Consider the following 27,350-nt stretch of genomic DNA (forward strand, 5'->3'; position numbering starts at 1 on the left):
AGACTGTCATAAAAAACAGAAAAAAATAACATTAAACCCCTCTTGAGGTGAGACAAATACTAGCCCTCACCACACAATCCATTTTTGGGGTTCATCCAGTGGATTTTGGAAAAGACGAAGATCGCAGCCATCTGCTACTCCTTCGTGTAACGCCGCACTTTGCGAAAATTCCGAGGTTTCCGCGGGCCCTGAAGGCGTCCGACACACACAGCTCTCCTGTTGCTCTGAGAGGAGGCAGGCCGGTGATTTTCCACTGCCGCTGATGTCTCTGGTCCCCCTGTTTTAAGAGACAAAGGTCAGAAAGAGGGGCTTATAAGCAGGCTAAAATATAGGCAACGACGCGTCCAAGCCTCAGTCGCTCTCACGGACACAGGAGGACACGGACAAGACGACATAGGGAGAAGGGACCGCGCTCAAAGGACATTAAAAGGACAAAATAATATACATCACATCAACAGAACAGGTAAGAGGATAAAAAAAAATAAAAAATCTTCATCTTCATTGCACACCTACAAAGCAAAAACCCCACAGAGGGATGACTGTGCTGCTCTTCTTCTTTTATTTAAAGATGTTTTAATTAGAATCATGATTTCATGTTTCTTATTAGATCTGCGTTTTGAATGAATGAAGCTTTTTTTAATTATTATTATTATTTTTGCTTTTTTGGTTAAAGGCGATGCAATTGAAGAGAGTTTGACGTGTGAGACATACTGATGTGTTATTGATTTTTGTTGCATTTAGAGGTGTTTTTTTTATTGAAGGCAGTGTGTGTGTGTGTCCGTGTGTGTCCGTGTGTGAGCATGGATGTGTTTCCTGGTGAGGAAGCTGCGATGCACATTTGGATAAAGGCTGTTTGTCTCTCTTTCTCTGTCCGTGCGCTCTGGATGCTGGATTCTCCATTTTTTAATTGCCTTTTAATGCAACACGGCTGATGCGTGTGTGTATATATATATATATATATATATATATATATATATATAAAAGAAATCGTGTATTATTTTCTTCCTCCATGTGTTTTACATGTGTGAGATGCTGATTGTCTCCCACATGCGTGATATTTACGTTTTCTGTTCGCTTTCTCGGTATTTTCTCTCTTTCATTTCATTGATCCAGTTAAATCTTTAAGTATTCAATTCAATTTTCCATAAATTCTGTCTTCTATTTCCCCATTTTCTGTCTGTTTTTGGTGGCCATCTCTTGTTTATTTGTAGAACATCCCCCCCCCAAAAAAAAACACACTCGTGTGATTCATTATATTTTTTTCTGCTTGGTGCTTCATTTTTAAGCCGATCTCGTTTAATTCCGTTTTTGCTCTGGAGGGTTTGAAAGGGGAAGTGAAGCGCTCGGAGCGCTGAGGAGGCGGAGATGCTCGTCAGGCGCACGTTGATCACCGCGCGCTGCTTCTCCTCACCACGAGCTCTCTCTCTCTCTCTCTCTCTCTCTCTCTCTCTCTCTCTCTCTCTCTCTCTCTCTCTCTCCTTCATAGTCTCTCTACCTTTTTTTTTCTCTCCCTCGTTTCCTCTTTCACCTTCTGCCTCTCTAATTTGTCTTTTTTTTTGGTGATCAACCCCTTTTTTTATGATTAACAACCTGCTGTGACAATGAGGAAGGCATTGTGTGTTTTTTTGTTTTTTTTTCTCTCTTTGTGTTGGATAAATGTTGAGAGTGAGGCCAGTTTTTTCAAGTTACAAAATGTGTGTATATATAGAATTGTCGAATGTTTTTTTTCTCAGACACCCCGGAGGACATGTCTTGTGTCATTATCAGGGTTTGCAGCTTGTTTTGGGCCAACACAAGAAAATTGCCACGAGTTGTTAACCCTCAGAGTTGAACTAACAACCCCTCAAGGCTGTTTAAACATCGCACTTCTTAAAGTACACATATTAAGTCAGTTTTGGCATTTGAGGTTAAAAGCGGTGAAAGTTAAGTCTGGGTGAACGCACTGCTTTCGAACTCCAACCCCATGACCATGTTTGGTGTTTTGCGGTACATGTGCTGAGAGGTGAGAGTATTCAGCGTTTTGCATCGCTGTCAGGATGGAAAAGGCCCTGAACACAACAAAACTCTCTTCTGAACCCCTGAGTGGAGAAGCTTTGCGTTGTAGGAGTGGAGCCACCATTGTTTCCAAGCTGGTTCTCCTGTAGAGTCCTCGTTTAACTGATACGTGACACTTCGGAATCGACCGCTGTGAGCTCGGCGTGGCATCGGAGACGCACCTCGGGGTCGGCTTGTCTTTGTTTCATGCGTTTGTGTCCCGTTCCATGAGTCAGCCTGTGATCAATGTGAGCTTCCCGCACACTTGCACTCACGTCTGCACGCCGTGTCTCGACACATCAGAGCAGAAGCTGACGGGCATCGACTGGAGGAGCGGGATGATTCAGGATCATGATTCTTGCAGTGTGTTGACACCTTGAAACACTCTGATTGCATTAAAGGGTTTGCATGAAGGTAGTCATCCTCCAGGTTCTTTGGTTTGTTTTATGGATGGACTTCTCTCTTGCTGCTCTGCAAAGTCGCTGCTCACGACAAGTTCCCAGTTCTTGAGATTCACTTGAACACACGAAAGGCATCACATCACCTCTGTGCCCCGGGGGAATTCCAAGGAAAAAACAAACATAGTTGCATGTTTGCAGTAGCACCTTTCGACCCTCGTTGGCCCAGGTGGAGATTAACTTGAGTAAAAAATGTTTCTGGAATTTCGAAAAGACGAGTCGTAAACACTGAAAGTTACTGTTTTAACTCCAGGCTTGTTTGCTGTTCAATCATTTATCAAGTCAGTAACCCGAGGTTAGTGGTGTGTGTGTGTGTGTGTGTGTGTGTGTGTGTGTGTGTGTGTGTGTGTGTGTGTGTGTGCACCTTCCCAGTCTAGTTTCTTTGAAATCTAAGAGAGGGCGAGAGCGAGTCTAGAGTGAAATAGAAGCATCACCTGGTTTTATGCTGCAGGAGCTGCTGTCAAACTTTTATGAGCTCGTGTCCTTGACTTCAGCTCCTCCTGGACCTTCACACTCACTGTACATATTAACCAGCATGAACCACTGACCCATATATATATATATATATATATATGTATATTTATATATATATATATTCTCACCCACTGATGTTAGTACACAACTCTGTCCCTGTCATCTGTCAGCATTGTGCTGCAGCTGTAGCAAACAATTGTGGTCAGAAGCTTCGGAGGGTTTAATTCAAAGCTGAAGGTGAAAGCGGTAAAGATGCTGATTTACAGCCAGCTCTCTCGGGACGGATCGCGGCTTAATGTTATTAAAACGGATGACGGTTATTTCAGCTGCCTGGTGCCAAGTGCACATCTTCACACACACTGTCGGGATGATGGAAGCCAATCATTCTGTTTCAAGGTGAATGACAGTCGGTGACAGACCAGCGGCCGTTCTGGCAGCCTGAGCAAAGAAATTTGTAAAGGTGCTGAGAATCACGGGACATTAGGAAAATTGGAGAGATGTTCATGATGCATAATGTTCTATTTAAACTGTGCACCCTGATCTTAAAGTTGTTATGTGCTGAATATTTGTGAGACAATAATCAGCACCTAACGCTGTTTGTCCAAGTTTCATCCTCCTTTCTGCCACCAGATGGCACCAGACTGCGGGAGCATTTTTGCTAAACGCACTTAAAGTAGGAATCAAACGTAATGATTACTTTCATAATCAATAAACCTGTTGATAATTTATTGGGTTTATCCTGTCGCCTACAACATTGTTAATCATTTCTTTTATTGTGCACCATCTAAAAAGATATTTGGCTCCGGTTACAATCTCGCCATCACAGCATGAGTTCAGCTCATAAACAGTCTTGGATGATGTCGTTAAAAAGTGACGTACTTCGATGTGACTACCCAGCGGGTAGAAAGACAAAACTTATTTTGAATTGTATTTTCGTAACAGAGATGCGTTAATTTGATATTTTGCAGCATTTTGATATCTACCTACCTATATATATTTGTTTGATTACGTCGGGTGCCACTAGAGGGAGCTCACGTTACCACAAGGGTTTACAAATTTTATAAATTGACAGAAGATACTAAATAGTTTCTATCCCAGCTTTGTAAAACCTAAAATATTGAAGGTGGGACTGCTCACTGGGATGAACTCTCCCAACAATCCAATTCAGCTCACCGTTTTTGTTTTCCAGCCTGCAGCGCAACATTTTCTAGTTCCTTGCATCGCTCTTAAAGCATCTTTTTCAGCCACAACACGCAGCTTTTATTCAGTGAAAAGCTTCTGCTCAACACCAGATGGCAAGAGCGGATGAAGTTAGCGACCAGCTGGTGAACTTAATGAAAAATTCAGCAGCTAAAGAGACTTTTTTTTTCTTTCAGAGGAGTTCTTGAAGAGCAAAACAAAACCTTAAAGACAGTTTATTAACTTTTGAAATTGTTCACACTTTCTAACTCTTATTAAGTCGCCCCCTAGTGGCCAACAGCCTGATATTGCAGGTTTAAAGGAATAGAAGCTGTGCATTGTTTGCGGATATGCTATGAAAATATTCGCCTCATACAGGATGTCATGCTGAATGGCCTGACCGACTGTGTCACGACTCGTGGTGACGATATTGACGTCTTTCTTGTCTGTACTTGTGTCACTTAGACCTTCTGGCCGCAGAATATTTTGTGCTCTGACTCCACAGCGTCCGTGTGGAATCTGCAAGTTGGCAGTTTGTGCTCCCGACATATCTGATAAAACACAAATGCGGGGTTGAAATGATAAAAGCTGGCATTTTTTCTATCAGCAAGCACGTAATTCATGATAAGCTCCGGCTTAGAGCTAAACTGAGACAAGCGGGATAAGAGCGGGGGGGCCAAACTGACGGGGCCAACAACCAAAATGACGCATGATGTTTTTTTTTGTTTTTTTTTATGGACAGCTGGTAACAGATAGTAATGATGATGATAGGTCACTAAAAACAGGCCTGGATCTTTTATTATAAAGTGGATATTAACAGATCTGAAACCTTTTGAACTCCTTGAACCTGAAGAAAAGAAACAGAAACTTAACAGAGATCAATACTCTAAGAGAATATGAACACTTTAGGTGTCTCTGACCGGTGTTGTCTCACCGTTTTTATACTTCCTGGCACCTCACATGGAAAGTCATTCTCAGAACTCTTGCTGAAGTCACGGTTCCATCTCTTAATCTTGTGACTTATACCGATCTTTTTTTAAAAACAGTGAGCATCTATTTTCGTGTTTGCGTGTGACTCGCTTTTCGTTGTCACTCTCTCCGTCTGCGACTTTCTCTGACATGTTTAATTTTAAGTTTTTTCATGCCTGACTCCCTCTCATCTCTCTCTCACACTTAAAACAGCACTTCCTGTCTCCCCTCAGTTTCATCCCCTGTTTCCCCCCCTCCCCTCTCTGCCTCGCTCCCTCTCTTCATTTCCCTCTTTTCTTTTCTCTCACAAGATAACATGCGCGACAACCCTAACTGTCTTCTTCCATGTCTCTAAAATGAAAAACAAGAGGGACGTGGAGATGTGTGGAAGGAGGGAGGGTATGAATATATATGAAGTCAGTGAAGGAAAATAAAGAGGAGGGGGGAGGATGGACGGAAAAGGCTGGGAACAGCATAGAAACGGGCGGGGAAGAGGGAAGATGAAACAAGGATGTGCAAAAGAGCGAGTAATTGAGATGACGAAGAGCTGATTAAAAAGTAAGTGACACGGGAGAAACGGGGTAAGTGAGCAGAAGGCAGAAAGAGGAGGACTGGCAAGGAAAGATACATAAATGGGAGGTGGAGGAGTAAACGGGGAAACTGGATGTGAGGAAACTGGGGAGGGAGAAGGAAAGGTGAAGGAGAGGGAGTGAAAGAAATGTGGAGCAGAGCAGGAGGAGGAGGAGGAGGGAGGAAGAGGGAGGAGATGTGAGGAGATGTGAGGAGAGGAGGGGATCTAATAGGCGGTCAGCCCAGTGGAAATGTACATGGTCTTAAAATAGGAGAGTGTGTTATGTAAGTGGTTAGTGTGTGTGTGTGTGTGTGTGTGTGTGTGTGTGTGTGTGTGTGTGATGCTGGCTGAAGTCACTACATACGTCTGGATCCAGCAAACACACACACACACACACACTCACACACACAAAACCAGACAATGGGTCTCTATGTTTTACTCCAAGGTTTTGGCCCGAGATGTAAATCGTCCCACAGTTCATCTGGGTTCCCACGGCCAAAGTCCCTCTCTCTGGAGTTCGCTTTGTACTCGACATTTCCTCCTAATATTCCATCGCTTTCATTTTGAGGAATTCTTTTCTTTGGACGGTGACCCACGGCAGCAGCACCTTCTCGCTCGCTCATGACTTGGTACCTTTGATTCTTTGCTGCTTCGCCAAGAAGATGGGAAGTTCACAAAAAAACTTCCAAGGAGTGCCACAAGGCTCAATTCTCGGTCCTCTTCTTTTCAATATTTACATGTCCATTCTGGGGTTGTTACCTGAAAGGGTTGTGGTTTATTTTTCTTTTTGACTTTCATTTATTTTGTGATGACACTCGACTCCAAAGTGGCATCCATTGGATATGTCCATTTTCATTAGAAGCAGAGATCATTAGGGGTATTTTGTTGTTGTTCCAAATGAGGAGGAGTGCCACAAGGCTCAATTCTCTGTCCTTTTCTTTCTGATATTTACATGCCCATTCTGGGGTCGTTACCTGAAAGGGTTGTGGTTTATTTTTCTTTTGAATATATTTACTGATGACACTCCACTCTAAAGCGGCATCCATTGGATATGTTTATTTTCATTAGAAATAAAGATTATTAGGGTTTTTTGTTATGTCACTATATGGCAGTTGAGGCTAAATGTGGATCAATTGCGGTTGTTGACTTTATAGCGTATTAGCTGTATGCTAGGGAATAACCGCCAATACTTACACCTGACTTTGAAGGTCACATCTTGATCACTGCCACAGTTGTGCTGATACACAGGAAGTTAATCAATGTCTTAAACTCCAGAAGTACGAATGTAATCTCTGAGGCGATAAAACCACACTGAATCCGAGCAGAGTTTAGTGTTTTAACCGGGTGTTATTCATTCATTTCCACCCAGATAATAACAGAGTCTTTAGTATTCCCTTCTCTCGGTGGTCAAAGAGCGTTAGCCAGTGTCGCAGGATTTCCTCCTTATCTTTCATACCTTGTTATGTGAGTCACATTAATATGTCAGTCCACTTCCGTACTGGAAGTAATATAACTATCACTCATGGCCATTAATATCTACTGCTGCTAACAGTTTGTCGCTGGCATATCAGAGTCTGGTGTCTGTCCAAACAGGAAATACCTCCACACACACATGCAAACAAAGCAAGTGCTCTCAGTTTCCCCTAAGTGATATTAATTACCTGTTGAAGAGAGTCATGAGGGTAAATCAATGTGTGCTTTCTTTAATCCTTTTTTTTTAAATTTTCATTTCAGTTAATTTTTCGAAAGTTCCAACAAAACGTTCACGATGAAAACACTATTTTGGAAACGACACACAAAGAAAAACTAAACATGCAGCAACAGAAAACGGCGTATGGGATTTTATATAAAACGTAATCTTGTCCTCGACCCCACCCTGTGCAAATATCTCTCCACAAAGTCAGACAGAGAGTGAATTAATTAGAGAGACAAAGAGAGAAGTTGAGGGCACAGCAGCCTGGCAGATGGAAGGAGATAAAGACATGACATTTTCCACAGTGACAGACATCTGCTGACTACTAAGTATGTCTGTCTCTCCCTCTCTCGCTCGCTCATGGCCATTGTCAGGTGGAAATTTACAGCTCTGCTTGAGTCATTGTGGCCCCGATCACGCCGATTAGACATCCGGCCAATCGCAGGAGTCGTATTTAATAACTTTAATGAGGAAGGGAGGGAGGCGGTGGGGAATTAGTATTAGAATATCTTATGCTTATGCAGAAAGGAGTCCGAAGAGCCCTCACTTAAACAATTAAAGGAGACGTATGATGCTCATTTTCAGGTTCCTAGTTTTAATTTGAGATACTTATAGAATAGATTTTAATGCAGAAAAACTCTGTTGTAGCTCCTGTCTTTTTGAGGCCCCTCCCCCCTCCTGAATGCCCAGTCTGCTCTGATTGGTCCTCTCACACATGCCTGAGCCAGCACCGCTAGCAACAGAGCAGTTGTGCTAAATCAGTTTCTTATGTGCTAAACTAGCTGCTAGGCATAAACGATTGTGAACGTTTAATATGGTGACGTAGTGTGATGTCATAAAGTCACAAATTAAAGGCGGGACTTCAGATGAGGCATTTAAGGAGCCGTGTTTTCTGTGGGAGAAAGGAGTTTGGTTGTTTGGCTGAGTTTGGGTGTTGATCTTCTTTAACTTTCAAAATTTTTTCCATCCATAAGAGCAAGAAATCAAATAAAAAGTATAATAGGTCTCATTTAAGTTGACATTTTCAAGCTTATAGTATCACTTTTATGACTTTCATGTTGTTGGGGTTAGGGTTAGGTGCCTTAATGTAGTTGTTTGGAGTTGGGATATGCTTCACAGAACATCCTTAAAATCATGGGTTTTTTGTTTTGAACATTCCCGATGAATAAACCCTTTGATAAAAGTCTTTTTTTTCTTGAGATAAAAAAGAAACCAGCTTGGATGTAAATCAAAATTAGAATCTGCTGTTGGAACCCAAGAGTGATGCTTGTTGGTGAGGCGATGGATGACACTGTGTTGTCTTGCACAAACAGTGAGCATAACTGAGGGAAGTTTTAATTTATCGGTCTGCTGACACTCAAACCTCTCCGATGAATCACTTTAATGAATGCCTTGGAGTGAGGAACATAAAACGTGACAACATAGTCAAACAAGAGGTTGTTAAGGGGAAGCTAAAAGTAGAAGTGGAGTTAAATAGTTTGTTATTAGATTAAACAAATTGAACTAAACATCCCAGATTCTGTCAAGTGTAGTGGAAAACAAACCGTTTATATTCTTGGAAGTCATGGAGCATTACGCTCCATACTTGGGATTCAAGCTACAATAATGTACATTTATTCCTCTGCCACATCAGCTGATCGGTCAGGAGATATTTCTCGTGCAACAGACGTTCATCAGTTACAGATGTTTCTCTTGTGGCTTGTTTAAGATCACAAGTTTGATACAGATTACAGTTATTGTTTTTATATGTACTAGAAAAAAAATAAATGCTGGAAATGCTGAAATGGTCGGTCACATATCCCTAATTTTCTGAGCTAACCTCCTCGTCTTTATTATTCCAAAGTGTGCATGTGTTGTGTTGGTCTAACAGCCACTTTGGCAGGAAGCCAGACGCCGTCAAGTGGTCCTGTTAAACTCTGAAAGTCTATTTAGCTTTTAAAATGTATCGACTAATTAAAGGCTGATGTCAGTGGATTAATTACAGCCGATTCTTCCCCTCCCCCGTCTCCTGTTTCCACAGAATGGCTCAAAAAGAGAAACTTCAGTGCCTGAAAGATTTCCACAAGGACACTCTGAAGCCGTCTCCTGGAAAGAGCCCTGGCACCCGGCCTGAAGACGAGGCGGAGGGCAAACACCCTCAGCGGGAGAAGTGGGCCAGCAAGTTGGACTTTGTTCTGTCTGTGGCTGGAGGTTTTGTTGGTTTAGGGAACGTGTGGCGTTTCCCGTACCTCTGCTATAAGAATGGTGGAGGTAAGCCTTCAAAAACATCATCAACACTAGTTATAAACACGTAGCGATGCTTTTGGTCTCTGAATTCATCCTGATCGTGTTTTTTTTCTATCTCTGTCCATCTGCTGTTGCTCCGCCCTTCGTTCCCTCCACCCAGGTGCATTTCTCATCCCCTACTTCATCTTCCTGTTTGGCGGAGGTCTGCCAGTCTTCTTCCTGGAGGTCGCCCTGGGTCAGTTCACCTCTGAGGGTGGCATCACCTGCTGGGAGAAGCTCTGCCCCATCTTTACTGGTACGTAAACCTGCCGTGCTGAATTGACGACCTTTTAGGCAAATTTAATTTCAGAAAAAACAAGGGTTGTCAAAAGGGAGCAAAGAGAGTTGGTGTGGAGGCTGGAGTGGTGGGTGGGGGGGGGGACTCTTTAGACTCCGCTCCTGGAAACCCCCTCACTTAGCACCGTGGAGACAGAGGTTTTTTTGTTTTTTTTTTTCTATTTTTTAAAAAATGTGGTCCACAATCACAAGGGAGCAGAACAACTTAAACACATTAAGATTTAGCTGGAAGTGTTTGTGAGTTTCACGGGCTATAAAAAAAATAGAATTTGATCCTCCAAATAGAACAAAAAAAAAAAATCGAAGCCATGAATGTTGTTTACGCTTCTCAGATTGCTTTTAAAGTTTGAATTACTTGATCAAGATGCACGGTTGTTAAAAATCTTGCACATTTTGTGACCTTGCAAAGCAGCTGAGTTAGCAAAAATCAACTGATCATGTGACTCCACAAATCCATTTTGCCAGCACTTCTGGCCGAACGCACAGGCGTCGAGCTACTGGTGGCTACAGGGCGTAGTTTAGGTGTGACGACCAGTGAGAGACACGCAGTCAAATGAAAACAACAACGGTTCGGTAAGTATTTCTTCACTGAAAGAGCAGCAAAGAAAAAGAACTGCAGGCTTTTCTCCATGGAGAAAAGATGTTTTTGCTCCTCTCTCAACTGATTTACCATCAGGCTACGCTAGTGGTCCTGCTGTGGATCTGATTTTTTGTCCGTCCAAATCAACTGCCAACTATTTAACAGTTCCCAGCGGTTCCTAAAACAATGCATACAGCGCTTCAGATTAGCTAATATATGAGTTTTAGAGTTTTTTTTTTCCTTAGAGGGGTTATAATCAGTATGTTTGTGTTAAAACAATGAGATGTGACGTTGCCATTAATGAACGCTGAGAGATTTGTCACCTGAATCCGTAGCCGACCTCGACTTGCTAACAGCTAACGAGCCTCTTTCCTTTGGGAGTTCGGAGAGATTAGAAAGAAGAAAAAATACTTAACGGAGAACCGTGTAAATAAGGTGATAATATGTCAGTGTTCGTTCACACCTTGTGTTTGCTGCCAACAAGTGGCAAAAAAAATAAATATTTTTCTGTTCACACCAAAATCTAAAGCCTTGGTGAAGTCCTGGTCAAACGAAACACATATATTACAATCACATGACATCCAGCAGATGTAAAACTCAACAACAAACACCTCCACCTGAATCTCTGACTGTATCTCCGTCAGCCTCGCTACATCTCACCGGTGTGACCGATGATTGTCCCCGGCCCTTTTTTTTTTTTTTTTTTTTTTTTTTTCTTGTTCAACTACTGGCTTTAAATTTTTCCAGACCTCTGTTGCTTTTCACAGAGGAATGGCTGTGCAACATAAGGCTGAGTCACGCCACGCTCCCTCCAATCAGACTGCTGAGGCGTTACCAGGCAACCGGGCCTGCTCTGGTACACCAACACACTGAGGCCTCTCTTCTGCTGTAACCCTCTCTGGCTCTCACCTCGTCTCCCCGTGAAAAAAAAGAAAAAAAAAGAAAAGAAAACAACAACCTTTACGCTCTTCCAAGAAAATCCAGACTTCTGAGATGTCTCCTCAGCTCTAATGTCTCGTATCAGATCAAGACGTATCTTGTTTTTGTTTTTTTCTTTCTTCACCCATCCCATCCCTCCTTTTTGATTTTCTTCCATCCCGAGCTTCCTATTTCTCCGTATTCCCCCTCCATCGGTTTCTTCTCACCTCCCCCTCTCCTGCTGCTCGACAACAGCTGAATAAGGTTAATGTATTCATCGCTGTCTTCTTCGCTCTGACTTTTTTACCTCTTCGCGTTTCACGCAGGCGAATCGTCTCGAGCAAACACACACAAACCTCTTTTTTTCAGTTCTGTAATTTCACCGCTACTCGCTCGTCGCTTTTCGTTTTTTTTTTTCTCTTCATTTTGATTATTTGACGATGCTTCTCTTCTCACTTTCACATATAAACATGTTCAGTCTTTCTTTTGAGACACATTAACCCCCCTGCCGCCCCCGCTCGTCTCTCTCTCTCTCTCTCTCTCTCACGCACACACAAAAACGAGACGGTGTACAGAGTGTCCCAAATCACACGTTGCCACGGCAACAGCGCGGCAACACATCAGAGAGATGGAAGGAGGGAGGGAGGGGAGGGGAAAAAGAAAAAGGAAAGCAGAGCAGCGAGATCTGAGGGAGCCCGAGAGATGGATTGATTAAAAGGTGGAGGGAGAGAAAAGATAACGTGGGGGGGGGAAGCAAAGAAAAGATGGTGATGGAGGGAACGAAGGAAGGGAGGGGACGACAACACCGAGGGGGAAAAGAGAAACAGAAAAGATGAGTCAGTCGTGGAGGACCGAGAAATGGAGAGAGAGGGAGAGAACAGAGAGAACAGAGATAGAAGGAGGAGGGAGGAGAAGAAAGAGAGCTCCCTCCATACCTTATTTATGTTATTTAAAACCTTTTTGAGTGCACATGATTGGGAGACATCAATGTGAAGCTTTGTTGTGCGAGCATTACGGATTTGATCAGAGATGACAGAGCGAAGGAGGGAGACAGAAGGAGGGATCCAGACATGTGATTAGTCCGCTTCCAGACATCTGAATTGCTGCCCACATCTCTGATTTTTCAGGGATCAAAAAAAAAAAAAAAAAATGTTCGCTGAAAAACAACAGAGTCAGTCGAGTCTGTGTCGGGAAAAAAGACAGACTGAAAAAAGATCAAGTGGCCGTACACGATGATTAATGTGATAAAACTGTGAGTTAACTGCTTCTATCAACTCTGTAGAGGAAAAACAAAGATGTGCACGGGCTTAAAACAAAATAAAAAACCTGGAACTGGACTGGAAGTGTCAAACAACACAACAAATATCGTCAATTATCAGGCAACATGTGATTTTCCTTGTCGCTCCAGTTTGGAACAAATCTAAAGATTTTTGAAATGTACCAACACCACAAATAACTGCACGTATTGACCGACTGAGCAAAAAAGCATCAAAAATACTCGCTAGACTGTTATTAAGAGTCCTGCAGCTCGGCAACCGCCAAACTACCCCTGACATTTTCTTACACCAAAACAGGAAGCGGCTGCTCGGTGAAGGAACAGTTTGTCTCGCCGCTTAACGCTGCGATCCACACGGGGGGAAAATAAAAGATGGTAGAAGAAACGCTAGATTTGGATGAGATGGTGCGTGGAGAGCTGCGGTATTTAAACCCGATGAGGTGGATTATAGAGTAATTGCTGCTCTCTCAGTCAGATTTTTTTTTTTTACCACAGCTTAACGTGTTGCTCGTGGTTTCTTCGCCCAGTTCTGTTTTTTATTATTACTCCTCCCAAATGCACAAATGATGTGAATGTACCCAAAATACACTCGATGCAAAGAGAACATCTGAGTCGAGCCCTGGATTATAATCATAATAATGAGAGAAACATTATTTATTTAGCACTTAAAACAGATTTGCAAAATACTGTACATACAACATAGACTACTCAATAGAAGAGTCACAAGGAGAAGCGAGTTTTACAGTGTCAGTCACAAATACACAAAAAAACAGGGAGTGAAACATGAACAACATGCAGCAATATGGAGCCATTTTATGTTGTTTTCTTTGGGTTTTTTTCGGAGATTTTTGCAACACTGTTCTGCTGTGAAGCTCCAGAAATATTTTGTGGACTTCACGTGACTTTTACAACATCAACGTATTCTTTGAAAGCATCTTAAAATCAATTCAAGTACAGTACCTCTACTGTTGGGCTGGATTAGAATCCAACACAAAACACTCAAAGACATCCAAGCAGGCTACAACAGGGTCAGTCCAACGTTACAGGGTCAGTCGTTAAGACCCAGTTCTTATTTCAGTGTGCTCAGCAGTGTCTTTAACATTATGTAATCATCATTTAATATCTGCAAACCAGTATTTCAGAGCATAGTGACACTTGTTATAGATATGACATGAAACATGTTAGAAAAAGGCCCAAAAAACAGCAACTTGTATCACCATGATACTGAAAGATATCACAGACGGTTCTTTCATCAGTCTCGTCCCCTCAAAGAGACTTTTATGTCCCTCCTCTGCGGATCATCACATGTGCAGCGAAGAGATTCGTGCTCACAGTAAATCTGTGCGTTTGAAAAAAAAAAAGGGAATCGATTGTTAATGTAAACAAGAGCGAGCGAGGTCAGCCGAGGTCAGCAGATGACCACGAGAAGTGACATCATGGAGGAGGAGGACGCATCTGTTTGTTTGATCAGCACTGTTCCATGTGATCCGCGCGAGACTGTGTGTGTGTGTGTGTGTGTGTGTGTGTGTGTGTGTGTGTGTTCAGACATGCAGAGGCTTGGCAGCTGCTAATTAGCTGAGTAATTAAAAGGACATGATGCGGTGTTGGAATAATTGACACATTCATACACACACACACTTTAAGACACACTCAGATTTGGGCAGACCGACACACAAACACAAACACAAACACAAACACACACACACACACACACACACAGATGGCCAATGACGTTGAAGGACATTAATTTGGATGAGTGGCCTCTGTTGGCTGTGTGTGTGGACAGAAAGTACACACACACACACACACACACACACACACACACGTACGCACACACACAATGTATTTATATACTTATAAGGGCACCCTGCAAACACAATTGTTACTTAACCTTTGACCTAAAACCCTAATCCATGTTCAAATCTTGACCCAAATCCCAGCTGCTACACCTGTTCCCATTTTGGGGGATTATCTTATCTTTATAACCTTGTGTAGTCAAAACACACACACACACACGCACACAGACAGAGACACACATTCTTGATCCTGTGTTTACCAGCAGCTCCGTCTCAAGGCCGGCGTCGACGCAATGAAAGTCGGCTCATCCGTCTTCTAAACATGTCAAACTGAGTTTAAGTGCGGGTCAACGTCAGTGAAGGTTAAAGGAATTAAAACATGATTGCTGTAAAGCTTTCAGTAGGATAAACAAACTGAGGGTATTTATGATCGCTGAAATATCAACATGGATGATAACTCGCTCTTCTGAATGTCAGCCCATGAGTTAACACGGTGTTACTTCGGCGCAGACGAAGAACACAGTGTTTGTTCAACATGGAAGGAAAAAAAGAGAAATTCCCCCACAACGGAAAGTCGTGTCTGAAAGGTAAAATGAAGGACGGGATCTCAGTCGGGTGGATTTATCTTCTACCTTTCGTGACCCTGTTTCAGTTCACAATCCGAGGAGAAGCAATTTGAATAATTTCGTACACCTTTTTCTAGTAATTCACTCTGAGGTGGTTATCTTTGGAAACTTTTGTCTGTTTGAGAGGCGTGTATTCTCAAAATAAATCATCCAGCAGATAGAAGAAACTGTGAAAAAGAAAATGGATTATCGTCTGACTCTCACAGACTATGTACTGCAAACTTTTCCACCTCCATCGACATCTGCTCTCACTTCATGAGACGTGACATGAACGTTTCATTATGACTCGACTCCTTCTACATCCTTTTTTTTTTTAGCCAATCACAAGGCAGTACTGAAAGAAAAAAAAACCCCTTCCTCTTGTAAAAATGTTGAGACACCACATGGACTAATATGGTGAAGAGTATGGGAGGAAGTTGACGAGGTCAGTCAGTCACATGTGGAAAAAGGGGAAACATTGTGGCTTCCGTACGGCCCAGAGTTGATATTTAGATGTTTGATGTTATTTCAACATTAAAAATTGTATTTCTTGTTTTAAATAGGTTTTTTGGACATTATTGTGTCTCAGCTGTCAGCAGAGTTTGATCACATTCTGACTTTCAGCTGCTTCGCCACTTTGCCGAACTGTTTATGTATCATCACCTTGACCTCTCCTCTCTCCTCTCTCCTGTCTCCTCTCTCCTGTCTCCTGTCTCCTCTCTCCTGTCTCCTGTCTCCTCTCTCCTGTCTCCTCTCTCCTCTCTCCAGGTATTGGTTACGCCTCCATTGTGATCGTGTCCCTGCTGAATATCTACTACATCGTCATCCTGGCCTGGGGTCTCTACTACCTGTGCCAGGTAGGTTTTTAGAAAGAAAAGTCCCTTCTCTCTCCTTCACAAATGACTCACATTTTAGAGATGCCTCCGGATTTTCATCAGGGCAGTGTGACTTCTGATTCTTGGCTCTACTTAGTGCTGGCTGGCTGGAATGTCAGTGTTGCAGAAACTCAAGGTTGGATCAGCCAAATGAAGAGATGATGAAATGGAAGTCACAACTTCCTGCCAACAGCATAACACACAGTGTAAACTCCAGTCAGTTTGTTAAGAAATGTCTGGACCTCAGAACAGACAGTACAACCTTGGAACAATCTTTGATGACAAATGTAAAGGCAGTTTTCTATCAGGTCAATGTTAACCTATCTAATGTCCCAAATACCCGTCACACTGTGACATGGCGATACGTCATGGTCTTCTTCTCTGGCTCCTCAAAAAGGCTTGAGGCCACCAAGATTTGAAGCAAACATCTCAGTGCAGACACAGTTTGTTTAACTCACACATGACTAGCAAACTCATTATTTGCCACTCTTGGTGTCAGAGGTCCGGGCTATAGATTTGAAGTTGCACAACCGTCGGTCAGAGAAAGGATCAATGATTCCGGCGGACTAGACTAACATCAAAATAAACAAGCCACCTGTCCCTGCACTCTCTCTGCTACTCGGGAATAAAAATTGCCAGCTAATAATCATACTTGTCCCGTCACCACCGGCAACCATGATCCAGTAAAAGTTCGGACACTGGGAAAATATCAGTTAGATCAGAACGAGCAAACTGTCTTTTGGCAACAATAGTTTTCCGAAGTGTTCCCGAGCCTGTGCAAAGAGGTGCAGCGGCAAAGTGTTGAACCTCACTAGGCCGTCGCTTGTGAACTGAGCCTTTCGAAGTTGCACCTTTCACGACACTAATCACCTGTTACTACAGAACCTGTTCCCCTGGGGAATTTTTGTTGCCCGAACTTGTTTGACACAGAAATCAACGTCACAGAAAAGATGTAAGGTTTACGGGTTTTTTTTCGTTTCAGTGTTTTCGGACGGAGCTGCCCTGGGCCAAGTGCAATCAGCCCTGGAACACCGATCGCTGCATCGAGGACACCATCCGCAAGAACAAATCCCTTTGGATGGCTGCCAACGCCTCCAACCTAAACTTCACCTCCCCCGTCACCGAGTTCTGGGAGTGAGTTACATAAGGCCGCACGTACCTGCTCACTTGCATAACCAAACAGAAAAATGTGCATGTGTTCTGCATTTTGGATGGTAACCTACCACTTTGTGTAGGCCAGTGCAGAAGTTAAACACAGAGTCTTTGTTCACTCTGATTTTGATTGGCTGGACACATTTGGAAGACAAGTTTTATATGCTTAAGCTTAAAATTTAGTACCCACCAAAGAAGAACCTGTTGAACTGTCCCAAGTTCACAGGAAATCTCTTACATATCAGTTATTTGGTCTTCCCTGCAAACAGAACAGAGATTAACTTGAAATAAGTAAAAAAAAAAATTGCCGTGATTTTTGTCCCGGATGAACACACACACTCATAAGGATTTCCTCTTGTGTTGCAGACATAATGTGCTGGGTATCACCAATGGTATCGAGGACATCGGCCCTGTTAAATGGGACTTGGCTCTGTGTTTACTGGTCGTCTGGGTCGTCTGCTTCTTCTGCATCTGGAAGGGGGTCAAGTCCACCGGCAAGGTAAACACGTGTTTCAGTGTTTTGGGTTTTTTTTGGGGCTGTGTTTTACACTGTTGAACTTGCTGAACTCAAAAAAAAAAAAGAAAAAAAGAGTACAAGAGCTGACTTGTCCACTTTTATCTCGAAGTGTCTGACAGAAAACCCCAACTGGATGACACTCATATGATTTTTTTTTTTCTCACTGCGGTCTGGCCAAGAGAACAATAGGAGCTGTGTTCAAACTGAGCGCAGGCCTGGGTGGGCTAAGGTGGTAGCAAGTGCGTGTGCTTGCAATGTTTGGGTCTAAATAACTTCCTCTGTTTCAACATAACGGCACTGGAAGAATCAGTTTTTCAGCTCATACATCACAATAATTGAAAGACGCGAAAAAATCTGCACCATTGTGGATCATGTGCCATAACTGATAACTTTGGGGGGGGGGGGGGTCTCAGATTATGATTGAGGCATGACTTGAATTTAGTTAATTTACTTTAAGAGTCTGGTCTGCTAACGACATGTGAGAGAGGGAAGAAGAGAATACTGTCAGGGCAACATCTGGTTTTACTTTGCTGTTGTGAGTCCTCCCAAAGATAGACAGCTTTTCTGCAGACAAATATATCAGCTGATATTCGTCCAAGCAAAGGGTTTAATATACTTCTATATTTGGAAGTTAAACAGTAGCTTGCTAACCTAAGTTACACTCAAGAGGTTTATTGAGCTTCCTATGAAGAAGAAAGTACATAGTAGTATGTTTAAACTGGGACGAGTTTTTCTGTCTGTTGGCTGAATCCATTCCTTGCTGGGCAGAAAACCTGTCACATGTCTTTTATTGAGACTTTTTGCATTCAGTATGTCAGAGTCAAACTCTAGCTACAATCCAATGCTATCCATATTTTGAGGGGAAAAAGTTGGCTAATGGGAAGAATTGGTATTGAAGCAAGACGAAAATGGAAATAAAAATGTGCAGCATTGCTTTCATGATTATAGTTCCAACAACATTTATGTCAACATCTTATTAACGTCAGAAGGCTAACTAGCTTAATTACCTTACTTTACTGTCCAACTCCAAATGTGGCATCAGCTCTGTTGGCTAGGCTAACTAGCTTACCTGAGCTATTAACACATGTTCTATCAAGTAAAGCCTGAACATACTGTTGTGGCCAGTATGGATCCCAGAGTCCTGGAAGGACTCCGCACAATATATGGAAGATGTGCTTTTCATAAAATATCACAAAGGTTTAAGATCAAAATCTTGCAAAATAACAGCTTTTTTTTTTTCGCCTTCAGTTTTTTCTACTGAATTGTACAATTCAGTATTCAAACTGTAAGTTTAACAGCTGAACATTGAAGAGGTTCCGGGACATGAATCCCCCTTCGTGGATTATTACAGGATGGATGTAGCCTCGGATGAAATGTGAACATTTTCCGACCTTGTTCAGTTGCCGCTGCCGCTACAGCAACAACAACAACAACAACAACAACAACAACAACAACAACTCACCCGAGACCAGAAGCAGCTCAATCAATCCCAGACTACTCTTTTTATAGCCTCAACACTCTGTATTGATTGGTCCGGCCTGATTTATGCTCTCTGGTTGCTCCATGTTGTAACTCTGGCAATAAAGTCACTCCTACGAGGCCAAGTGTGGTCACCGCTTTCCAAATAACAGATACTGATACACTGCTATTGATTTAAGTGACAGCCTGTGGTCTGTTTGCCATAATCCAAAAACAACTTCCAGCGTGTGCACATTTCTCAAACACCAAAGATATTAGCCGATCACAAGTTAACATCCGCGTCATGGCCAAGGCAGACCATATTTAAAACTGAAGCATCAACAGCTAGATAATGGACTGTCCTCGAAGAATATCACAAACTGCAGTGTTTGCCATGATGTGTGAACTTTGCTTCTCTGTATTGTGATCTCTCTCCAGGTGGTCTACTTCACAGCCACGTTCCCATTTGTCATGCTCATCGTGCTGTTGATTCGTGGCGTGACACTGCCGGGTGCTAGCCAGGGAATCAAGTTCTACCTTTACCCTGACCTCGCTCGCCTGAAGGACCCAGAGGTAGGTGCCCCTGTGCTGCCTCAACCCAACCAGTGGGGCCTCATTGTGAACCACACCCAGTTGAACCAGTCAAAATGTTTGTCTGCACAGAAAGCGTCAGAAATGTATGCGACTTTTTTACAATTTCAGTGTTTAATCGGTTGATGACAGCTAACCCTGGCTCATTCTAACTATCAGCACGATGCTAAGTCTTTGGTTCACCAAACCAGAAACTGACCGAACCTTAACACACAGTAGACAAACATAGTCGTTGCGTAGATAGTCGTTACAGCTTCAGTTTGCACAAGTAGTTCGTCGGGTGTTTGAGACGAGCAAATCAAGCCAGACTTAACTTGTGTTCAGTCCGATCGACCCTTCAGGCTGTCGTTCCAAGCCAAACCTTTATCAACGCATCTCTGCTAGGCCTAGATTCTGCTCGACTTGCGCAGACCCGACTCAACGCGTCCATATTGGTGTTACCCGCGGATTTAATTCCTCTCCTAGCGTCTCATGTGGTCCCCCTCATCAGCAGGCCTCAGCCTTTCTGTCCCCATTTTCTCACCCCCCTTGGCAGGTGTGGATTGACGCCGGCACACAGATCTTCTTCTCCTATGCCATCTGTTTGGGCGCCATGACGTCCTTGGGGAGCTACAACAAGTACAAATACAACTGCTACAGGTGAGGCCTCAGTTTTCAGTGAGGGGGTTAGCTGTAGGGGAGAGCGGGATCCTTGTGTGTTCATTAACAAATCCTCCTCATGACATATGTGTGACATAGGGACTGTTTGCTGCTGGGAGCCCTCAACAGTGGTACCAGTTTTGTGTCTGGCTTCGCAATATTTTCCGTCCTGGGCTTCATGGCACAAGAGCAAGGGGTGGACATTGCTGATGTGGCAGAGTCAGGTACGAGGGTTCTGTAAAGGCGGCAGTGATGGTGGGCGCTGCTTCCTGGTTAACAAAAAAAAATAAATAAATAAAAAAACTTAAAATAAAAACAGTTATCACAAAGAAAAACAGCAACGAAACCCAAGAGAGAAATTGGCCAATTACGTTTCATTCATTCATTGACTCCTTTGATTAATTACAAATGACGGCATCGGAATATGGAAGTTTCCGCAATCAAACACTCCTTGACGAACACAGACTGTGAGGGAATATGGACATATTTGATCGGCTGGTTAGCGCATCATTTTGAGTAAAGTTGGATGGATTAGAGCCGAGTTAGAGATGTTTGACTTTTATTTTTTTTTAGGCAGAGACTAATTGATGAATTTACTCTTACGACTAGGTTTGTGATACACAGTGAATCTTGTGCCAGCGTCCTAGCTTGAACACGCTACCAGAGTTTTACCTCTGAGAGATTTCTTTTCGTCCGCACGTGACAAACTGACGTCACCATTGTTGTGGCTCCTGTCTATCTGAGTGATTTACTGGCTCATGGGGTTTCTACAAAAATGTATTTTATATTAAAACTCCAGCATCGGTCACTGGCAGCTTCTATCTTTTCTTGTGATTTATGATAGAGCCAGAGAAGACTGTATCTCAGTTTTAAGATGTGTATTCATGCTCACACGAGACTGAAGTGCTCTGGAAAAAACAGCTTTCATGCAACTCTTTAGTGCCAACGTCTTGTTGATGGACTACACAGCATACAGCCTCACCTTATGATAGTTTACAGTTACTCTACAAGGCTGCGTAAGCAACGCTGTTTACATGCGGAGACAAAGTTAAGCCCAGTTTAAGGTGGGATTAAGCGTGATTTTCTGATAGATTCACACAAGGATTTCATTAATGCTTGTTCCCAAAGCAGCTTAAAGTTGACTGTTGACTCATTCTTTAGAAGTACCTGTTACACCTAAAGAAAGGTGTTAATACACCGACAGAGATCTGAAAGTTTTTGGAGGGCTTGTTTGAAAATCTCCTCTTTTTTTTTTCTCCCCCTGGATTTTAAACATGCTTCAATTACGTCCTTAAGAGATTAAGTTTCACGTTTGTGCCTCCTTTGATGACAAACAAGATGTGCTGTCATTTTTTCAGTGAAAGTGATTAGCATCAAGTGCTTTTGTGAGACCCAGGCTTCATTCTCTGGCCCCCCCGAGATCATCCAGTGTTACAAAAGCAAGTTTAGCAAACACTTTTCATGCTGCCGGCTCAGTCGATATTGGACAATGTACTCTTTAATCTAGCTCCAGTGCCAAATTTATTTTTGCAGAAATGTGCTGTATCAATGTTGTGTTTGGCAAGTGTGTTGATGCTGGGCGGGCTGACCAAAGATTAGAAGTCAGACAGAGCATGAAACTCTAATGAAGCCTGAAGAAAAAAGTGTGTATATGTGCTGAGAACCGCAGAGTCCAGCAGGTCAGCAGGCCCACAAATAGTTCTACTGCCCCAGCTAGGAACAAGTAAGTCTGCTTTAACTGTGACTGCTTGACTTTGAAGAACCAGCAATATGATAATTCATGCTCTCAGCATTAAAGATTATGCTGACTGAATACACACAGAACACAGTGTGGTTTTCACAGTGCAGTGTAAGTAAGCACACATGCTTCAGCTTCTGTTGACTCAAGAAAAAAGAAAACATATATATATATCTTTGAAAAGCTTTTTTAAAATGTAGTGTTTTTTATGTTTTGTACAGTCGAGCAACGACTTCTCACACTGTTTGATGTGAATTCCTATCTCATGACTGTTTTGCTAGCATTTCCCCTCTCGGGGAATGGAAGATGTTGCTATTTTTCGGAGTCAACGCGGTGTTTGGTTGGATGCCTTGTCATAATTTCTCAACAAAAAACTGAACATATTTATGTACCTCGCTATCAACTGCAGTGCTGTTTTGCTGTTTCGACTGCTTCGTTGTTTCTTGACTTCTGTTTTACAGTTCCCAATGTCAAATTACTCTTCAGGAAAAAAACAAAACAAAAAAAAACAAAACAAAAAAAAACAAAGAAAGCCTTTGCTTTTTTATTTGACACCCCAGTTTGCATCTGCTGCTGTTTTGCATCGGCCATTTTGCATTCTTCATGGAAAGGATCATGCTTAATTCAAGGCGGGGATGCAAAATGGCTTGAGTGACGTAGCTGCTGTCAAACTCAGATTATTTGAGAAAATCAGGATGCACTTGACTCACCATTCCTAGCAGCTGATTGCCTCCATCTTGAAGGCTTACAGCTGCCCGGGAAGGTGAACCAAGCAAACGTTTAAAGCAGGTAAATTCTGATTATAAGTGCTGCAATGTTACCACTGGTCTGTTTAAACTCATCACAACACGCGCTCTAGTTACGATTCCACTACACACTGTACACACTTCTATTTATGGGATGCTTTACAATGTCTCTCATGTCTTGCTTCCACAGAGATGCTGTTACACGATACTCAGAATAATTCACATTACATAGATGTTCTTCATTGTTCAGTTGTCCTTTGTTTTTTTGCATTACTTCCTTGTAATATAGCATCTGAAATGTTATGAAATTGTGTCATGTGTCAAGTCCAGACAGTTAGTAAACAAAATGTCATAATCAGCAGGTAAGTAAGGATTAGACGCACTGAATAGTCGTGTATTGACAACACATAGCAGTTCTGCAAACACACAACACACTCACAGGAAACAACTACTCGCAGTACAGTTGAGGTTTGACCATGTATTCGTTTCTGGTTCTGCGTCTCCAGTGTTTGGGGCCTTTTCTTCCCACAGGGATGCAGATCCGATGAGCTAATGACGGTACTAATGTCGCCTCTCCCCCCTCCCCCCCCTCTGTCTGCTCTTCCTCTCCCCCCCACCCCCCCAAAAAAAAAACTCCCCCTCCTCTGCAGGTCCAGGCCTGGCATTCATTGCCTACCCCAAGGCTGTAACCATGATGCCTTTTCCTACACTCTGGGCAATTCTCTTCTTCATTATGCTGCTGCTGCTTGGCCTCGACAGTCAGGTTAGCACAAACGCCGAACACATTCACAGCAGCTGTTGGAGACGTTAAGGAAGTGGTGATAACATCAGATTAACTGCCAAACCGCTGCTTCTAACTGCTTGTCCGTCAACAGAGGCAGCCTGTGCACAAACTTGATATGTGTGCCTGTGTACATTGTTCAGTTTTCAGCCAAACCAAAAAGTACATAGAAAGTGCTGATTAAGAGAAATTAGGGGAAAAGAAAAGAAAAAGACTAAATCCAAAGAAATTTGGTTCGAAATGTTCAAAAAGGAACAAACATGATCCACAGAATGAGAAGAAATATAACTGTGTTGACGTTATATTAAAGACATCTATGTGTTGAGTTGCAGAAATATCTGCTGGAGTTAGCATGCTAATCAGCTAGCCCCGGCTGCCAGCTGCATGGCTAATCGAGCTAAGTTGCTAACAGCATCTAAACTTGGTAGCAGTTAGCGGTTAGTGTGGTAATATGCAGGATTTTTTTGAGAACGCTAATTCTTACATGTCGAACATTTTAAGGAGGTCTGGTAGCATTTCAAGCTAACACTTGATAACCTCTCAGGGACGATGTGAGCGATTTTAAAATTGATCAAAATTTAATCATTGATGTCAAATGTAGGATCAATGATTCTCCCAGTGTTTTATTCCCGCCTCATGCGCATCCAAAGGAAGTAAACAAAACTTTGAAAACAGCAGACGAGCTTACTGGTAGCCTTCAGCTGCACTTCTTATCCTTTTGTGCAAGGAAACGATCAGCTCACTGGTTACCGGATGTTTATTTTCTTTATAAGAGATCATTTATTGATTTGTTTGGGAAGAGTAATTCTTTAATGGGCTATACATGACATACATTAGCATGGCCATTGACCCTCATGTAATGGATTGTGAATATATGGATCAGATTAAAGCTGCTTTAGCCAAATTCACAAGCAAGTGGTTCCAATCAACAGCGAGAGAAGTCTGACTTCAGTTATGCGACATCATCAACCAAAACTTTTTGTGTGTCTGTGTCCCCGCTTGCAGTTTGTGGAGGTGGAAGGGCAGATCACATCACTGGTGGATCTGTATCCGTCCTTCCTAAGGAAGGGTTACCGCAGAGAGGTCTTCATCGCTATCCTCTGCTGCATCAGCTACCTGCTTGGACTCACCATGGTTACCAAGGTACGAAATGTAACTGTAAGCAAAGATCGTGACCGGAACATTTACAGGAACAGTGCTGACGTCAGAAAAGAACATAGTGGACGTCAGACATCGTTCTCTTTCATGGTCGAAAATGACCACAATCACAGTATTTACCCAACGTCACTAACTCTGTACGTATACTGTAGCCGCTGACCTCGTTTCATGACTCGAGCCCGCAGCTCAATACGTTCAGACGGCTATTAGTGTCAGTCCGCGGGGAGATGACAGGGGGCTATTTATACTGTCAAGTCATGAGAACTTCCCTTCCCCTGGTAATAATAGATACAGTAGACCTGACTTAGCTTTTCCAAATCTTTCTCGTTTTCCTCCTCCTCCTCCTATTTCTGTCCCTCGTCTGTTTTCTGCCCGTCTTCATCATTTCTTCTTCATGTCCTTTCTCTTTAATTCTCCCGTGTGATCCATCCTCACACTTTTCCCCCTCTTCTCCTCTGAACTCATTTTGTTTCTCACACCTTCTTCCTGTTTGCGTCGGCCATGTTGATTCTCTCTTCTCCTCCTCGACCTTTTCTCTAACTCGGAAATTAAGCTATTGACATTTCTCTCTCTCCCTACAATTATACAGACACATGATTGAGCTGTGTCGTCCTCCAAACACTTGCCCTTTACCAATAAACCCTTCTCACTGCGGACATTTTGTCAAATCCAAGCGTAACAGTCATAATGTCCCAGGGTTTTTATGTCATGCGTCTCGATATGACGAATCTTAAAAGCTTAATGCTTCGCCTGTGACTATTGAGCCTCCTCAAAGTTTGACTTTTGACCTTCAGTAAAAGCTCTATTAGTTGAATAAGTGGAGTTTTTTCATACATTTGAAACCTGTTGCAAAATGTTTCTCCAGAAATCTTCAAGATCAGAGACAAACAATATTTTGTCACTCATTACGCCACTGGACTTAACTTCTGCATGCGAGACAAGTGTGAGTCGTCATGCCGCCTTGAGTTCCAGTGAAATTCCATTTCGGGAAACCTCTGCGGTTTTGATTTGATCAGAACTGAAACCAGTGTTATGAGATTCATAGCACCGTCTGTGTCCGTGCACTGAGCACCAACAGACGTATCAGATAAAGGTTGTTTATGTAGCATGAATAGCAGATACTATCTACAACTTCCTCCTTGTTGTTTGAAGATGGTTAATTTCACTTGTATTTGTATGTTGCATAACCAGTTGCTCTACTTGTGTCAAACAAAATATAGATATAAAATGTCTAATTTCCTCAGAGCTACCAGCATTTTTCCCCCCTAAAAATCAACCTTAAACAGGAAATGAGAAATTAGATATCTGTAGATGGACTCAAATAAGCAAATGAGTCCTTTATATTTCTATATGTTGACTTGGAGCGTTCGTGTCCCTCCAGTATTTCCCATTTCTCCCCTTATTCTCACACTCTGAACTCGTTCGTCATCCATCCTCATCCTCTCCTTCCTCCCCATCCTCCACCCTCCTCCTGCTCCTCCTCCCGTTCTCACACAACATCCAACCTTCTCACTGTCATTCTATTTTCTGCCTCCCTCCCTCCCTCTCTCGTTCCCATGACAACATCTTTTTATGGCTGCCGTGGCCTGGTTCAAGTTAAGGATTCCCATGATCGTTAAAACACTTTTTCACACCGGACAATGACGCACGTGAGGACACACACACGTACACACACACCGCGGGCATGTACGCACATGCTCGGACGCAGCCGGCAGTGGCATGTGTGGACACGTAGCGCTCACATCTGTTGATATTTCGTCTATCCGTAATATCTTTTCACGATCATAATAATAATTTCATGAGCTTAGAAGGATTACTTGAATAATTTACACTCCTTTTGCGGCTTAATTCTGTTCCTGTGCTCGGTGCATTTGAGAAGGAAAAAAAAAAAAAATCACCTTTTTGTACTGAATGAAAATGAGATTTCTCACAAAAGAAGATATTATCTGGCATGTACGTGGGAAATAAAAGCTGATTGTCTCTTCTGTCTGTCTCTCTGCAGGGTGGCATGTATGTTTTCCAGCTGTTTGATTACTATGCAGCTAGCGGTGTGTGCCTTCTGTGGGTGGCATTCTTTGAATGTATAGCTGTTGCCTGGGTTTATGGTGAGTATAATCCTTTAAAAACAACAAGAGCATAACATGTTCTGAATGGACTTTCTAGCTGACTTTGGTGGAATGTTATTTGTGATACAGCTGCACATGTAATTTATTTTGAACAGTCCCAATACTCTCTTTAAGGCCACGATAAAACAGTGAGAGCTGTAGATAAAACACAATTATTTTAGATTGTCTAAAGTTACCATCTGAACAATGGAAGTAATACTCGGAGACCTGGCTTGTGTGGTCCTGATATGTTACATACAGCACAGGAAACAGAAAACAGTCTGTGATGAATGAAATGATATTTAAATCTCCTATTTGTCAACAAAAACAAGAAAGATTTTGGACAGTGTTTATTCCTTAAACTTGACGTTATTCTCGTCTTGTGTTCGACGACGTTGGTCTTTATTAGGCATGGGAAAAAAAGGTTGTTGATGAACATGTTTTACTGATGATTCAGCTGAGTTAAATGTATTGT

At 42.5% G+C, this 27,350-nt stretch overlaps 1 protein-coding gene across 1 annotated transcript in view; it reads left to right on the top strand.

Moving 5' to 3' along the window:
- Nucleotides 1–233: 233 nt before the first annotated feature.
- Nucleotides 234–27,350, top strand: part of LOC119021958 (sodium- and chloride-dependent taurine transporter-like) — a 34,853-nt gene continuing 7,736 nt past the window's right edge. Inside the window, exons 1-12 of the mRNA XM_037102568.1 lie at nt 234–463; nt 9,399–9,628; nt 9,765–9,899; nt 15,884–15,972; nt 16,973–17,124; nt 17,509–17,641; nt 19,556–19,690; nt 20,244–20,347; nt 20,447–20,571; nt 23,482–23,594; nt 24,618–24,755; nt 26,773–26,875. Coding sequence (XP_036958463.1) covers nt 9,400–9,628; nt 9,765–9,899; nt 15,884–15,972; nt 16,973–17,124; nt 17,509–17,641; nt 19,556–19,690; nt 20,244–20,347; nt 20,447–20,571; nt 23,482–23,594; nt 24,618–24,755; nt 26,773–26,875 — 1,456 coding nt within the window. The 5' untranslated portion in view covers nt 234–463; nt 9,399. The remainder of the gene's footprint in view (nt 464–9,398; nt 9,629–9,764; nt 9,900–15,883; nt 15,973–16,972; nt 17,125–17,508; nt 17,642–19,555; nt 19,691–20,243; nt 20,348–20,446; nt 20,572–23,481; nt 23,595–24,617; nt 24,756–26,772; nt 26,876–27,350) is intronic.

Source organism: Acanthopagrus latus, chromosome 6, assembly GCF_904848185.1.
Source record: "Acanthopagrus latus isolate v.2019 chromosome 6, fAcaLat1.1, whole genome shotgun sequence".
Lineage (NCBI taxonomy): Eukaryota > Metazoa > Chordata > Actinopteri > Spariformes > Sparidae > Acanthopagrus > Acanthopagrus latus.